At 36.9% G+C, this 17374-nt stretch overlaps 1 protein-coding gene across 1 annotated transcript in view; it reads left to right on the top strand.

Moving 5' to 3' along the window:
- Window positions 1–17374, top strand: part of LOC118185821 (uncharacterized) — a 781755-nt gene that overhangs the window by 612982 nt on the left and 151399 nt on the right. The window contains exon 6 of the mRNA XM_085822881.1: window positions 7560–7814. Coding sequence (XP_085679007.1) covers window positions 7560–7814 — 255 coding nt within the window. The remainder of the gene's footprint in view (window positions 1–7559; window positions 7815–17374) is intronic.

Genomic DNA, 17374 nt, shown 5'->3' with positions numbered 1-17374 from the left:
AATCTCGACCACCTGCCTAATGACGAGCAAGATAGAATCCGACAAGTGGTAAGTGAATTTGCTTCCTTATTTAGTGATATTCCAGGATTTACCCAGGTTACTAACCATAGTATTGACACCGGAGATGCATTGCCGGTTCGTCAAAAACCATACCGGTATGATAAGAATAAGGAAAAAATTATAGAATGGCATATTACCGATATGCTACGTAAAAAGATCGTAACGCCTATCTCAAGTAGTTATGCTAGTCCGGTGGTTTTATGTAAGAAAAATAATGATTATCCTTTGGAGCATCCAAAAAGGTGGAGATTCGCTATTGATTACCGTAAATTAAATTCCATAACGAAATATCCGGTATATCCGTTACCGATTATAGAAGAAATTTTAAGGAACATAAAATCAACCAAATTTATGACAACTTTAGACTTAACGAATGGTTATTTTCAAATAGGGATCAGGCCTGAGGACGTGCCTAAGACTGCTTTTATAACCAAGTCTGACACTTATGCATTTTTGCGAATGCCGTTTGGCCTTTCAGGCGCCCCAGCAACATTTCAGCGATGCATGGACATTGTGTTAAGACCTGTTCTCGGAAAGTCCACATTTATCTATTTAGACGATATCATTATTACTAGTGATAATCTAGACCAACATGTACAGGATTTAAGACAGGTGTTTTCTTTATTAAATGAGGCCGGTCTAAAAGTTAATGTCGAAAAATGCAAATTTGCAGCCCCTGAATTAAAATATTTAGGTTACAAAATATCGCAAAAAGGGATCGAGACAGATGAATCAAAAATAATCGCTGTACAAAAGTATCCGACTCCAAACACGGCAAAGAAGCTCTCTTCTTTTCTAGGACTTTGTTCATATTATAGGTCCTTTATAAAAGATTTTGCGGCTATCGCTGAGCCATTGTTAAAATTAAAAAGGAAAAAGGCAAGATTCTCGTGGACGGCCGAAGCCAATAGTGCTTTCGAAAAATTAAAACAAGCATTAACGCAAGCCCCTGTGTTGAAATTTCCTGAAAAGGATGAAAATTTAGAAATTTCAGCGGATGCTTCGGATTATGCGGTAGGAGCGGTACTTTCGCAAAATCAGCAGCCAGTGGCATTTTTTAGCCGAACTTTAAATCAAACACAAAGAAACTATTCCGCGACCGAGAGAGAGGCACTTGCAGTTCTGTTAGCAGTGCAAAAGTTCCGAGTCTATTTTGGAAAGGCGCCGATAACAGTATATTCTGATCATGCGGCGGTAACTAGATTGTACTCTGGAAAAAATTTATCCCCAAGGTTAATAAGATGGGCACTCAAGCTGCAAGAATATAATCTGGTAATCAAGCATACCCCCGGAAAGGAAAATATCGTAGCAGATGCCCTGTCACGAATTAAATTAGACGAACAGGGTAATACCGTAAAAGTTGCAATGCTGACAGCGTGTACAATAAATTCCCGAGAAACTGTAATAACCGAACTGGGTAAGGATCCTGAGTTTGGAAGTATTTATGAGTATTTGAAGGATCCTGAAAATTTTAGCCACCAAGATATTGTGGCGATAAGAAATAGGGCGGCCCATTACGAACTAATAGATGGTCTATTATTTTATACAAAAATTACGAATTCCAACAACGAATTTCGACCTGTTATCCCAGCTAGTCTTAGATTAAATATCCTGCAAGAGCTCCATGACAGCCCTTTAGCTTCTCATGCTGGTATTCGAAAAACTACTCAACGCGTACGCGAGGCAGTCTACTTTCCTGAACTGCAAAAGTTAACAAGGGCGTATGTCCAGTCCTGCCCAACATGTCAAGCCGTTAATTATATTAATTTCCGCCCGGCCGGGTTTCTAAATAGTATTAAATCCGAATTTCCAAATGAAATAATCGGCATCGATTTATTGGGCCCTTTCCCAAAAAGTCAGTTAAACAAAAGTCGCTATCTCCTTGTTATAGTTGATCATTTTAGTAAATGGACCGAAATTGTTCCCTTAAAACGAGCCTCCGCGAAATTAGTTACCGATTCTATTTTAAATAAATATATTTTAAAATACGGGGCGCCCTAAAAGTTATATCGGATAATGGTCCTCAATTTGTAAGTAATATATTTGAAGACATGTGCCAAAAACTGGGCATACGTCATTTAAAAATGGTCCCGTATCGGCCGCAATCAAATATAGCGGAACGGGTCAACAGAAATATAGTGAAAATTATCCGTAGTTATGTTAAAAATTTTCATAAAAGCTGGGATAACTATGTCAATGAATTTGCTTTCGCCCTTAGGACCGCAAAACATGATACAACGGGCAAAACTCCTGCTGAGTTATTTCTAGGCAGAAAGGTTATAACACCGTTAGATAAACTATTTTATGTGCAACAAAGAGCCCCAGAATTTAAAATGGGTGATATAGAAAAACTAATAAAAGAAGCAAAAAAGAATACGGAAGTAGCACAAAGAAAACAAAAATTGTATTATGACTTGAAACGACGGGGAGTAACTTATAAAGTAGGGGATGAAGTACTAAAAATTAAGCATTCACTTTCTTCAGCACCAGAAGATAAAACTGCCAAATTTTTTCCACGCTTTGAAGGACCATATGTTATAGAAAAAATAACTCACGCTGTTGTAGTATTAAAGGCAAGAAATGGTGAAACCTGTTCCGCAAACATTGACCAGATAAAACCATTCTATGACCGTAATAAAATGCAAATCTTTTCAGATCTTTTGCAGGATCCGGTACGGCAGACACCGCAGGTACAAGTTCCAGAGGTGGGAAAACGACAAGTACAAGGGCAAGCCAATGAGAGACAGAAGCAAGTGAAAAGAAAATTGCCCCGCGGAAAAATTGAAGGTACAAAGAAAAAGAAGCCGTTCCACCGTCCAAAAAACAGAGTTCACGAACACCCCCAGAATGAAGAAGGGAGAAGGACGACGTATGTGGAAAAGACCGGGAGAAAGGACGGCAACTATAACCCGGCTGTGAAACGGAAGATTGACTCATCCGACAGAACTCTCCGCAGCAAAAGTCGCCGAACTGCGGAAGGGCCATCAGCGGCGGAGGAAAAAGTACAAGAAAAATTTGAACGGCCAACAACGAGGTCCAAGCAGGATCACGACAGAAGTTTCCCGGTTCCACCAAGACCAGCTGCCTTCAAACGGCCAAGACCACAAGCAGAGGACAGAAGGAAGATGTTCAAGGGTGGCCGTAGTGGTGAAAAACGGAAGCTTCCAGAGGAAAGCACTGAAGGGCGAGCCCGTACAAGAAGGAGGATCAACCAAGCTACGGTCTGCAGCACCTTTAAAGACTGGGCCCAGAAAAGGATGTCTGAATATTACAAAGATAAGTAAAATTTTATGTTACTTTACAAACTTAAGTTAATCTTTCATTCTTACTGCAAGTGGCAGATTTCAAGAAGTTTTACCTCATGCGAGGTCTACCTTTATCGCCAAAAGGGCGAGAAATGAGTTGTGACCGATTTTCTTATTATGTTTTTCAATTACTCGCGCGTAAAACTAAAGTTGATGTATAATAGCGTTGTATAAAGACTTAAATATTGTAAAAAGTTATTGTATAAATTTTATTTAAAACATTCTAACAAGAAAGAAGTTTTAGTCTGAAAGACTTTTTGAAATGTAGTATTATTTCAATGTAGAAAGAATTGGCACTTGCTTTGAAAAGAATAGAAGTTAACAATGTACTACTAATGTATGTTTTCAAATGTGTAAAATTAACGGCATCTTGATATGTTCTTGTATACATGTGAACTGTTATTTTGAATGTTTAGAAATACCGTGATATGGTAAAAGTGAAAGTAATGTTAAAAAAATTTGTTATTCGTGTGACTGTAAAGATTAAATCATGGTGAATATGTGTTAAAGGTTGAATGATGTAGTTAGGCTCTCTGACGCTACACTTTAGAGTTAGCCACTTTCAGAATAGTACCTCAGGGTCTAGAGTTGAAATTAGGGTGTGTTAAGAGGTCTCGTATGTTGAATTTTAACACGTTAGTGTTTTGATTGTAGGAGGAAGTGTTGAACACATAGACAGAAACACATTCGTGTTTGGTGTTTTTACAACACATGTCAGAGAGCACGGGGAGAGATAATTAAAATAGTCATGAATGAAATAAGAATGTTAAGAAAAGTATATTCTATATGTTATTTACAATGTCATTCTGTAACATTTCATTAAACTAGTTTTCCTTCCAGATCTCTGGAAGGAACCAGAATTGAATAAAGCTCCTGTTTTGATGCAGTACAGATGAAAAAGAAAAAAGATTGTTGTATATTCCGGGAGCTGCTATTGTAACAAATTTCTTTCTTTTAAAATTTTCTAGTTTCTAGCTAAGTTATGATTGTAAAAGTTTGGCCTCGCGTTAGTTTCTAGAGCTAAAAGTTTTCAACAAGGTCGTTTTAGACCTCAGTTTCAAACTAATTAACTCTGGCGGGAAGTATGTAAGGATCTTAAGTTTTACTAACGTTTATTTTATTTTAAATCTTTACTATCACTTCTTATTTTCTACTTCCGGCCAGAATTATAAGCGTGAAGGAGTTTATGCAAAGTTGTCTGGCGAACGCCAAGTATTTAAGTGTGGCCTTTTTGCCAAGCAAAAGAGAGGAAGCCGTGAGTTCGAAGCAGGCCGCTTACCTTAGAAGTTACGCAGTTGCTACTTTGCCTTCCAGGCCAGAGGTTTTAATCCTCTTGATAAATTAAACGTATTGTAGTGTTCACAGTCTCTGTGCTACATACGCTTTCTGTTATTATAAGGCCAATCTTATTCTAAAGTTAAATTAGAGTTTAGTTTTATTTTGATATCTTTTAAGTTAGACCCCGAGTGGAGGGTCATTGTATTCCGAAGTACGGAAGTCATTGTATATAAAGAAAAAAAATAAAGGGTTTTGTATACCCTTCGTCTGTATCCTGTCTACTTACTACAATTAGTGAACATAGCTTTAGTAAGCTCTCTGTTCTAGTCAGGTCATTGTATGTTTCCGAAGAAGGTTAGAAGAAACATTGAACCTGATAAACTAAATATATAAGGTATTTCTCCCGTCTTCTTAGCATGCCTTCGTAGTGTAATGGTCTGCACGCTGGGCGCGTATTTCACATGTCCGTGGTCGATTCCCGGCGAGAGCACTGCTCATTTTTTCACATCTCCTGCTTCCAAAAATTACCTAATGTCTCTACAGTGGCGCCCGAACTAAAAGGGTGGTGGATGATGATTCTCCACACTCACGATTTGCGATTGGGTCCCCAAAAAACCCCAGTTGCCCTTTGAAAGGGGAAGTATATAAGGTATTTGTCCCGTCTTCTTAGCAGGCCTTCGTAGTGTAGTGGTCTGCACGCTGGGCGAGTATTCCAGAGGTCCGCGGTTCGATTCCCTGGAGGTCGTTGCTCATTTTACATGACTGCTGCTTCCAAAAATAATGCCTAATGTTTCTACAGTGGTGCCCGAACTAAAAAGGGTGTTGGATGATGATTCTCCACACCCAGGATTTGGCGATTGGGTCCACTAAAAACCCCAGTCTTGGGAGTACATATGGTGTAAAAGTTAAATTATTACATACGCAAAAGGAGTTATTCTCCAGATTAAACTGCTCACAAACACAAGCAAGTTTTTAATAATGATTTTCTGTCGATTATAATATTGTTGCGTGCGTACGGGCTCGTAATAGGTTGAATGCACAAGTCCGATAATAGGTTAATAAAAATTTATTTTTATCAAAAGAAATATTTTAGAACTCTGGAATTTTCCACAGAAATATTCGTACAAGTTATAAGGTATTTCTCCCACTTTCCAAGCGTTCTTCGTGGTGTAGTGGTTCGGCACGCTGGGCCAGTATTCCGCGCGCGCGCGTGTGTGTGTATATTTATCAGTTGTTAAGCCAAGAGATGAAGTAAATTTAACTTTGATCTTCGCGTTTGGTTCGTAATTCGGGACATTTTACAACCCGTTCTCAAATTCATGAAGCGTTTTTTGTAACAGCATTTCGGACTACTTTTGCTATAACTACCTTTAAACTATTAATCCAGTATTTCTTTGAAACTTTCTCTAGATTAATAGTCGCTTTTCTTCAATGACTTATCATGTTTTATATGTTTACTGAAAACATATGTGAAGTACTTTAACCCTTTGACTACAAATTAAAAAAAAAAAAAAAAAACATTTTAATGACATTTGGCGGAAAATATTTAGCGCCAACTAGGTTAACAAAAGATGAAACATGCACAACTGGTTTGATTCTACGACTGGAATACGTTACAGTGAGTTTCGAAGTCCTTTCTAACCCAACAGTCATTTTGAAACCCTTAGTGGGACATGTCTACTTAGTAGTCAAAGGGTTTAAGTACACTGCCCCCCAAAAAGGGGGAGAGTTCAATATCTCTCGTTCTACTGGGCCGATTGACGAAATTCAAATTGCGTTTTTCATATCTCGAAAGCGCGACTTAGGTTATATAGTAGATCTATATACAGCATTGTTTTAATATAGGTATTTTGACACAAAATCGGACTTTTTCTGAAATAACATACCAATTATTTTTCAAATATTGATTCTATGCCTCAAATTATGCCCAGATATTAAAGTATGTAAAATTTGGGGCGAAATTTACGGAGAGATTCAAAAATATATCTTGGGGCAATTTTTTCAGTTTTCCTCAACAATAATTCACTTGGCGAACCACTTAATATATTGCAACCTATTTTCCTTTCCCTTCCATAATGCCTGAGCGAAAAACAAAAAGCACCTCGTTCCTACCTTTTTACATTGTGGATGAGCGGGAGAGAAGTCCCATCGTTTCTACTTTCAAATAATTTTAACAAAGTGCCTAAACCGCATTTGATGTTTTATCGCTTTCAGCAAATATACCAATTTCAAAACGCGCCAATATATAAATTCACGTAGGTATATCTTCGGAAATTTTGATTAAAACACTGTAAATTTTTGAAGGTATGCTTAGAAATACCTCTATTTTGAGATGATGGTAAACATTTTATAGATTATAATTCAAACTGTTTTTCGAAAGATTTGTAAAAATTATTTTAAAATAAAAAGTTTAAAAATAAATCATAAAAAGTGTGTCAATTTTATTTGGAATGAACCTGAATTTCGACATGTGAAAGGAAGAATCAAGTAAGTTTAATAAAAGAGAGAGATTAATAAATATATACCAAACTGAATTAACATTGAGGAGCTAAAATTTTCAAAGCTAATTTTTTACAAACTACTCGTGCGAGTTTTACAAACCTTGGTAGTTTGGTGTAATTTGAGTCGTAGAATTTAAATACGGAAAACAATTGGCATGTCGTTTCAGAAAAGTACAGTTTTGTGTCAAAATACTTATCTTAGAACTATGCTATATATAAATCTAATGCATATTTTAAGTCGCGCTTTTGAGACATGAAAAATGCAAGCTGAATTTCGTCAATCAGCCTAGTAAAATGGGAGATATAGAACTGCCCCCCCCCCGACATTTTTTTCGCAGTGTACAAAAATTTTATTATGATTAATTGTGCTGCACTTAGACCTATTTAATAACAATATATGTTTTAATGTTCATAGCTCCCCATGGCCACGTGATACAATTAGATTTCCGCGAGACGTTCCATTTGGAGGACTCGCCGACATGTGAGTACGACTGGTTGGAAATCAGGAATGGCCCGCACGGATACAGCCCGCTCATCAAGAAATTCTGTGGCCACGAGTTCCCACCTCTGCTCACGTCGAAGGACAGGTTTCTATGGCTCAAATTTTCCTCCGACGACAGCATAGAATACGAAGGCTTCAAAGCCGTGTATGAGTTTATTCGAATCGAAGGTAAGTTTCCCAGTACAGATGTTCTAATAGCCTTTCTGTACTTTAAAAACACATTATAAAGTGCTGATGTGTACACAACATGACTTCCTACCAAGTACAGTTAAAAGAGTAAAAAAAAATAATAAAATAAAATAAAATTAGTTTCTTCGCAAAAACAAGCAATTCGACCAGCGGGCAAGAGGGCAGATTTTCCGGTGCACAAAATTGAAAGTTTACTTTCGTTCCCACTCGGCAAAAAGACGCTGAAATTGCAGAAACTGAATTCACTATTCCATTAAGTTTCAAATGTAAAGAAATATGGCAGCTACGGTAAAAAAAATTTAGGCTTAGCCGTACTCAAACAACTTTTAAATTGTTGATAATTCTACAACTACTGCATGTAGATTAACTAAAGGCATAAAAATTTTAACCGGAAGATGAAAACAACATAATTCAATCATTTTTAAAGCAAAAAAGGCACAATTTGCCAACATTATAAGAATAAAAAAAGTGAGTTCAATGAGCCGAGTAACAGAGAGGGTATATATATATAACTAATTAAAGTAAAAAGAACAAACGAAAAAAGACCTATGTGGTCAAAAACTTTGCGCACTGTGCTGCAAAATTTAGAAAAAAGTTATAAGAATATTCCTAGTTCATACGCTAAAATGTTGCTTAAATACTGTGGTTCCGTGAAAATATTAACATAAGCAAGATAAGGTGCAATGAAATGTGTTAGAAAGAAAAAATAAACAATACAAACACTTGAATATTTACAAATAAAAATCAATACTAATAGTAAGCAATATGCGAATCAAAGTAAGACATATTTAAAACAATATACAATATATATATATATATATATGTTGAATGATTTTAAATTCACTTAATTCGAAACCCAGTTTTTCTAATACTTACAATTTTCGAAAAATAATACTTACAATTTTCGAAAACGTCCTACATATGGGTTCCCTCATTTTTTATACTTCTACTAAATTTGTCTTAGGAGATAATATAATCAATATTTCTTTAAATATATATATATATACTTTTCTTGCGGGCGATTGCAACCTAAAAAGAAGGTGCACAACTACATGTTACAGCAATCCTATGTACAAAATTTTAACGTTTCTGAGGCTACTCGTTTTTGAGTTATTCGAGATACATACGGACATACGTACGTGCATACAGACGTCACGATAATAATTTCTTTTGAATCCATTTTAAATCAGTTTTATAATTCGTTTTGTAAAAAAAAAAAAAAAAAAAAAAAAAAAAAAATTATTCTGTGCGCAAGTACAGACGTCAAGCAAAAACATCGTTAAATTGCCTTCGATAGCGGTCAAAATGGATGTTTTCGTTGAAATATGACACCGGGAATTTTTCCTGATTACAATACTTTGTAAAGGAAGCTAGAATATCATTTACAACCGGTTTCGATACTCAAAAAGAATTCAGTTTTGCTCAACAAAAATCAAAATCTATATTTAAGTGATGCTTTCGAGAAATTATTTATGACTTAACATCTTTCTTTACAATAATGACTTTAAGGGCATGCGTATAAATCATAAACAGTGAGCAATGTTTAATTCAGCATATACGAAACACTTGTACCAAAAATATACGCATAATGTCACTTTCGTGTCACGGTTAAAGGTATTTATAGATGCTAAAATAAATAAATATTCGAAAATTCATTCTGACGACAGAATTTATCCTTTCATCCTAGGCTGAAAATATATTTTAAGAAAATGTAAACAGATTGCTTTAGAGGTGGAGTTAGGAATCCATATATTTTTATTAATAGACGTCAATAAAAAATTAAATTACAGTAAGGGAATTTTTAAAGCCCCTGCGAAATATTTTCTCCGATAGCTGAAGGTTGCGCCTTCGTTCATAACTCATCGTCAAGTTAAAAGAGAGAATGAAAAACAGGGGTGCAAACCCCGTGCAATCCATCAACTTATGCCCCGCTAAAAGCCCCGTAAATAGCTCGCATATTTTTTACTTTTGAGTTTTGTTTCGAAAATCTCTTGCAGCTAGAGTTAGCAGGTGTATCATTAATACATGGTTGGCTGCTGTTTTGAATATTTGTAGTTAAATCTGTTATTATTTTTAAAAGGAAGTATTCGTAAAATACTTTTCTTCCTGTATTCAGACTATTTAGCCTTAAATAATTATGGCGGACCAGGGGCCGAGCGGTAAGCTCGTTGAACACTGGTAGTTCGGTACAGGGTTGGAATCCCGGCGAGCGAGCTGGCTGAATGGGCTTTGTTGTTGTTTTTTTCGGCATGTTGTTGTTGACTAATGCTCACTTGTCTGACCATGCTCACGAAATTCCTCATGGCAAGAAGTGCAAGATATGCCCGCCATTGGCAACAGCCTTGGGCACCCACTTTTGATAGAGAGAACCAAGGGGATTGAATCCGAGGGTCTCCCACGCTCTTATCCTACCATCAACCTCTCGAGAGAACTTTCGGCTCGCCGTGTATTTAGAGTACCCCCATGCCGCACGGACACTACACTGTTAGGTTCGTTATGAATTGAATGCACAAGTCCGATGAAAAGTGAATAACATTTATTTTTATCACAACATATAAAAACAAAATGCTTAAATTTCCTCAGACATTCGTACAATATTGCAATATTTCGCAGTAGTTATTTTTTAAACTACCAAAAACGTTCAACAGAACGAATTCAAAATACAGAAACCTAATCCTATTTCACCGCGAATTCGCTACAGTAAACCACGGTTTTCTAAACAAAACTCATAAAACGACTGAGCTGAGATGTCATTTCTCTGGCTTTTTAATCAGACGAGCACATTCCGGCATTTTCTCGATTTTTCCCGAAAAGCAAAAGCGTACAATTACGAGATATCTATTTATTAAATACACATGTTCCTGTATTTTTAATTTTTCCGGCGTAGCTTTCTCTTCAAATAAGTCGCGTGCAGCATTGCACAGAGAAATAAAACAATTTAGTAACGATTCTATTCAAAGTAGGAAACTAAATAAATCGATACAAAAATCGGAACAATTCATTAACAAACACCCATGCCTTCTCCGGGATTCGAACAGGGCCCTCCGGCACGGCTGTCAGCGACACTAACCACTATAAAAATTTGTACAAAAGCATTAGTTAACATAAATTAGAATTTTGGGCAGTTTATATTTTCAAAATATTGAAACTAAAATCATATTATGGAAATTGAAAAATAATTTAAAGACTGAGTAACCTTTCGTGGAAAAACTTCTCTTTAATATGGTGCATGGTTACCTCGGACAGATATGTATAAACCCACATTATGATTTTATACACTTTGCCAAAATATTGATCAAGTCTTGTAGAATTGTGCACCACTCTTTCTAATTGTGCACATTCCACTTCTAGAGCGTTCGCGGAGGAATTTGGCGTACTGAAATTCGGCGCCAACCCCCACGTGCTCAGCTAGATTCAAATCGGTTCAGTAAGTTAGCTAATCCATTCGAGTGCCGTCTTCTTGTTTGCAAGACTATCTGTAATTAAGACACAATGACACGCTGAATAAATACTAATTCAGAAGTCAAAAAACAAAAATCAGCTTTATATTTACAAAATTTTCACAGGACTACTTTCGATGGATTTACCGAACCACCATCCTCAGCTGCAAAACCGCAAATGAACAAGATAGGAAATAATGATTAGATAAGATAAGAAAGCCTGGACAAGAATAAGCAAGTGGCGCCATCTGTTGGTGAAACCAGAACTAAAACATAATTTCTTTAAAGGCCGAAGGCAAATTTGGATTGGAATTAGGATCGTTAACTAGAACAGAAAGATTTTTATGAATGTGAAATGCCTCTAGAAAATCCAGTTCTCCAATGGAAGATGTTTTTTGAATAATTTTGGCAGCAGAAAAATTGAAAGTGTGATTTTCGGACCAACAATGTTGAGCAAAAGAAGACTTCTGTGTTTCCTTTTTTTCTAACATATGCCTCATGTTCCTTGACGAGAAATTTTAAGGCTCTCTTAGTTTGGCCAATGTAAATTAAACCACACTGGCAAGGAATCCTATAAATACCCCAGGTATTCATATCCGGAATGGGGTCCTTGAGTATGGAACTCGGAATTTTATTGATGGGAGAATAAACAACCCAAAAGTTAAATTTCTGCAAAATATGTGCAACTTTATAGCTAATTGATGGAAAGAAGGGAATGACAACAGAATTTCTATAATCTCCTAAAACAAAAGTGTGCCTTTTAGTGTGTTGAGATGAGAATTTTTTAACTGTTTGAATAATAATGTTCGATGAAAAGTCCCTGTCAGTAGCTATTGCTTTTAAATAATTTAGTTCTTCATCAAGGGCTAGTTTGGAGGAGCAAACTTGAAGAGCGCGGAAAACATAGGAATAAAATGAAGCTAACTTTTGCTTAGTCGGATGACATGATTTAAAGTGTGGTGGAAGGCAAACCGATGAAGGTTTACAGTAAACCGTAGTACTGAAGTTGGATGTGTTACGTGTGACCAGAATGTCGCGAAACGGAAGAGAATTGCAAGTCTCAAGTTCAAAAGTGAACTGAATAGCAGGATCAATAGAATTCATTGTTGAAAGAACTTTATTTAAATCATCTTTATTACCTTCAAACAGGGTAAAAGTATCGTCTACGTAGCAGAACCATGCCGGGAAGTTTAAAGTTTCAAACAATTTTGATTCATAATAATGCATGTAGATATCAGCCAGGATGGGACTGAGGGGGCTTCCCATGGCTAATCCCTCAGTTTGTTTGTAATATTTATTTTGGAAAACAAAATTAGTTTGTTTCAAACAGAGTTGAGTGAGAGAAATTAGCTCATCAATTTCGAAGCAAGAGAAATGAAATTCGCGAAGTCTGGTTTCTAGACATTTTAATGCACCCTCCACTGGGACATTGTGAATAATGATTTTACATCAAAAGAAACCATGAGTAAATTACTAGGAGAAATGTTTTTAACTTTTTTTACAAACTCTATTGAATTTTTATGGTGTAAATGTTATTGTCTAATAGAGTTGAAAATCTAGAAACTAAATATTTAGCTAATGGATACGAGGCAGTACCTAAATTTGATACAATAGGGCGGAAAGGAATACCACTTTTATGAATTTTGGGAAGAGCATATAATCTGGCACAATTCGCAACAGATGGGATAAGCGAAGGTTTTAAGTTGCTTGAAATGATTTGCGAAGATTTGATCGCAGTTTTTATTTTTGACAAGTCCGAAGGTGACGGATCTTTAGGAATCGGATTATATGGTTCTTCGTTTAAGAGTTTAGTGACACCATCGATGTAAGTGTTCTTATCCATGACGACTATCTGGCCACCTTTGTCGGCCTTTGAAATGATAATATCCGGGTTAAAATGAATTTCGCGCGTTGTAGCTCTTTCTCTCGCAGTTAGATTTGGTTTCAAAGGTTCATTATTGAATTTCGCATTATGAGCGATAAGATGTCTAATCATTTCTTTCTGTGAATCTGAAACTTTACTGAACTTGAAAACTTTTTCGATAGGAGCCAAAATCTTTGGAATCGAGGGTTTACAGGTTTGTGAGAAGTTAAAATTATATTTTAGAATTCTCTTTTGTTCTTCTGAAAGACTAACATTAGAAATATTAACTATTGGCTTGATGCTTACAATGGGAAGATTTTTTGAACTACTTGAACTGGAAGATTGTAAAAGAAGTTTTTCGAAATTAACTGCAAGGGTGTTTTTAGAACGGTTAACTGCATTCTCCGTTCTAGACCAAGACTTTTGTTCAAGGGCAGTGAATTTTGGATATGATTTAGCGAGTTCCAGATGAAGCTTATAGAGTTCATGTTCAATTTTGGACAATTGTTGACGTGTATCCCTTATGACGGACCGAAGTAAGGCAAGCTTGCAATTTAACAGAATTCTTGAAACGCAGCTCGAAGGTTTTTGATTAGATTTGATTTGAATAAAATTGGGGATCAATTTTTTACATTTACACTTAAGTAAAAAATCAAGATGATTCAGGAATTTTTGCCGTTTTTGCGTAATTTAGTGAAACTATTAACGGATGAAGGCATGATAAACAATGCAGAAAATCAAACTAAATTAACTAAGCAATAATAAAGCACACACAAAACAGCAGAAAAATCCCTCACTGAAATGAATAGAAAACAAAACGTTTGTAAGCAAAATGCAAGAAATCATACAAGCAAAGCACAATATCCAAATATACAAAACATAAACATAACTTGAAAATTGAAAAAACGTACTTACCGAAACTCATGCAATCACAAAATGGCGGCCACACCACGTGCAAAAAAGAAAGCAAAAAATAAGCCTGTTTGGGGCTTCTATAATTAAGACACAATAACACGCCGAATAAATGCTAATTCAGAAGTCAAACAACAAAAATCAGCGTTATATTTACAAAATTTTCACAGGACTAGTTTCGATGGTTTTACCGAACCACCATCCTCAGCTGCAAAACCGCAAATGAACAAGATAGTAAATAATGACTAGATAAGATAAGAAAGCATGGACAAGAGTAAGAGTCCTGTGAAAATTTTGTAAATATAACGCTGATTTTTGTTGTTTGACTTCTGAATTAAGACTATCTGTATTCTAACACTACATACGCTCGATGAACCGAGCATTGTCATCCATTAGCAAAACCTCTGGACCAACAATCCAACCTGGGGTTCCAGCGTCTCGTGCACATAGCCTCCGAGAGGTTACAGAACCTCCTTGAAAGATATGCAGCTCGGTGCGGCCATTTGTCATGATTCCTCCCCAAACTATTAACTCTTTGAGGAACAAGAAAAGGCAATTAACTTTTTCAGCAAACCTCTTGTTTTATTTACTATATCGGGTGTTACGATGCAATTATTGGCGACAATTACACATATTTTGTCCATGACGATAGAAAAAAAAACGAACACTTCTGGTGGTCAGTGTCGGTGACCACCGCCCACAGAACACATCCCTATAAATCAGTCTCTATAGTACTGTTACGAAATGTATAGGCGCGGTAAGATGGCTTCCCCACAAAGCAGTTCTAGGGTTGCCATAAAATGGCAAGGGGAGGCAAGGTTGCCACATAATTGGCGCTATACCATGAACGGATGGAGAACCTTCTGGAACGAATTCTTACCGGCTTAGCTCAGAATGTGCTCGAACACAAGCCGAAAGCTGTATAAACCCTGCTGGTTCGCAGTCAGTGTGTGCCTAGTCTAGCGAGCTGATAGAGAGTGCCTCGTCTACAGTGCGAGTTATTTAGTATCGAGTTGGTGTCTCGTCTAGCGAGTCAATCCCTGCGGAGTCTATCGAGTTGACAGCCGGGCAGCGAGTGCCGAGTGGGTCGTCGAATGCATTGAAGAGTCTTTTCGTATATCTCGGTTAGTGCATCGTCGAGAGAGCGTGTTGAGCTCCAGGAACGACTGAACCGAAGAGTCGGGAGCCGTGCTCTGTGTGTTGTCGAGTGCATCGCGAGTTGTAGAGTGGAGAGTCTCTAGAGTACGTGGAGTTCCGAGAACGACCGAGCAGAGTCGGGAGCTGTACTCTGGTGCTTTGCAGTGAAGCTGTCTCCACCGTTATAGCCTGATAACCTGAAGGCTGTGTCGCTGATTGTTCCAGCGTGTTTATTGTAGTTCTTCGACGACTGTGTAAAAAATGTTTGGGAGCTGTCCTGATTGATATTGGCTAATAAAGTGTGTTTCGATACTTCATCGAGTGCTGTCGTCATTATTCACTCCAAATCTGCAAACCCCGTAACGACTGGTGTCAGAAGGAAAAAAAAGCAACAGTACTGATGGAAACAATTTTTGAAGCAGAGTGGAACTTTGCACGTGCTGTATTCCCAAACTGTTCTTACAGGCTTTTTCTTGGTGCTGCAGAGTGTGCATCGTCGTGATGTTGCCTTCGATGGCTGATGCTTATTTTTTTGAAGACGAATTGCTACACAAACTACTGGATTATGTTTCTTGATTGGAATAACTGTCTTTCTTTTTTTTTTAATCTTGGACCACCAAATTTTGGACTCCTAGCAACTATTGTATTCGCAAACACACGAGTGAGTAAGACCACCGCCCTTCAAAGATTTAAACCAAAACCGCGGGATATTTCACGGAGAAGGAAAGGCAAGTTCTGTGTTCCTTTCATTTCTCCAGATGAAACCGCGTCATACTAGATCTGGACTCGTCAGTAGACGGTACTAGGGCCAAGTCGTCTTGGCTTCATAGAACATGACGACGGCATCAGTTTAAATGGGCCACTCTGAAAGCTGAAGTAAGTAGGACTTAAGCCATTGGTTTTCACGCATACAATCAGTCCAACTGTTAAGCCTTTGTACAGCAGTAGAACGGCTAATTCGAGTTCCTGTGGCAGCCTAAAACCCAAATCTCTTGTAATCGCTTTGTTGTTTCTGCGAGCTGATAACTATATAAGACGGTTTTCTGATGCAATTGTTGTTCTTCTTCGCCCTTGACCAGGCTGTCTGTCAACTGATCCAGTGCATAAAAAGCGAAACATCTCTCAAAGTGTCTTGATATGACACTTTGAGGGATGTTTAAACCTTTGGGGAATGGCCATTTGTATTTGGGCTCCCTCTTTTCTACCAATTATTCGCTACTTTCGACCTTCACTTAAATGCTCCTTTGAGTCATAACTATTTGAACGTTGATCATTCTCGGGAACCACATTTAAACAATACTACAATTCGGAATTCCAAAATGGGTACATTGCGCACAATATCATCAATCACCGAATTTGCATGTTTCCGGTGCTAACGTATGCATGGAAGTCCACTTTTATACCTTCAGGTTTGATAAGGGCATGAAGTGCATGTTTTTACATTTTTGTCTTAATATTTTAATAATCCTCTTTTTTCTGTTATCATTCTTCCAAGTTTTATTAGAAATTTATAATTTTCCTTCCTCTTCTCTCTCTCTCTCTCTTTTTTTTTTTTTTTTGTTTGTCTGTGTGTGTATGTGTGTGTGTGTGTTTGTTTTTAGCCCTAAGGGCGTTAGCTGAAAAGCGCTATTAATTTCGCTTTGGGCATTTTGCGTTGAAAACTTTAAATGTCCGTTTCACTTTTAAAATTGTTGCCACCAAATATTCTTGCTCTGCGTTATGTTTAAAGAAATGAAGCGTCTCCTTAAATGTATGTTCCTCGCTTTGTGATAAAATAACGGTACCTAGAGCCATCCAGTTTTGAATAATGTAATCCTCCACCTAATATGGGCATCTGGAAGCTCGAATTTGGAATTTGTTTTATTATCGATTTCATATTTTGTAACACTTTAACGAATGTTTGACTAACGAACTCAATGATTTCGAAGCGAGCAATGGCAACAATGTACTGAAAAAAAAAACATTATTATGTCCAGCGCGCGAGACTCTATCGTAAATTCTAAGGATATGCTCGTTTGAAATTATTTTAATCATTTTGCGATATTCCTGTTGAACTGAATTGTATGGTTTAAATGCGAAGAATATGATATTTAAGAAATAAAGATAACACACAAAACGTTAAAAAATGCCCCTTTGGGCGTAATATAAAATTTGAAAGCTTTCAGATTTCTTTTATATCTTTTTCC

The sequence above is a fragment of the Stegodyphus dumicola genome, chromosome 1 (assembly GCF_044657685.1).
Source record: "Stegodyphus dumicola isolate Sdum_Otavi_A_Nest chromosome 1, ASM4465768v1".
Classification (NCBI taxonomy): domain Eukaryota; kingdom Metazoa; phylum Arthropoda; class Arachnida; order Araneae; family Eresidae; genus Stegodyphus; species Stegodyphus dumicola.
The sequence above is the reverse complement of the archived record's forward strand: the minus strand, read 5'-3'. Positions and strand labels throughout refer to the sequence as shown.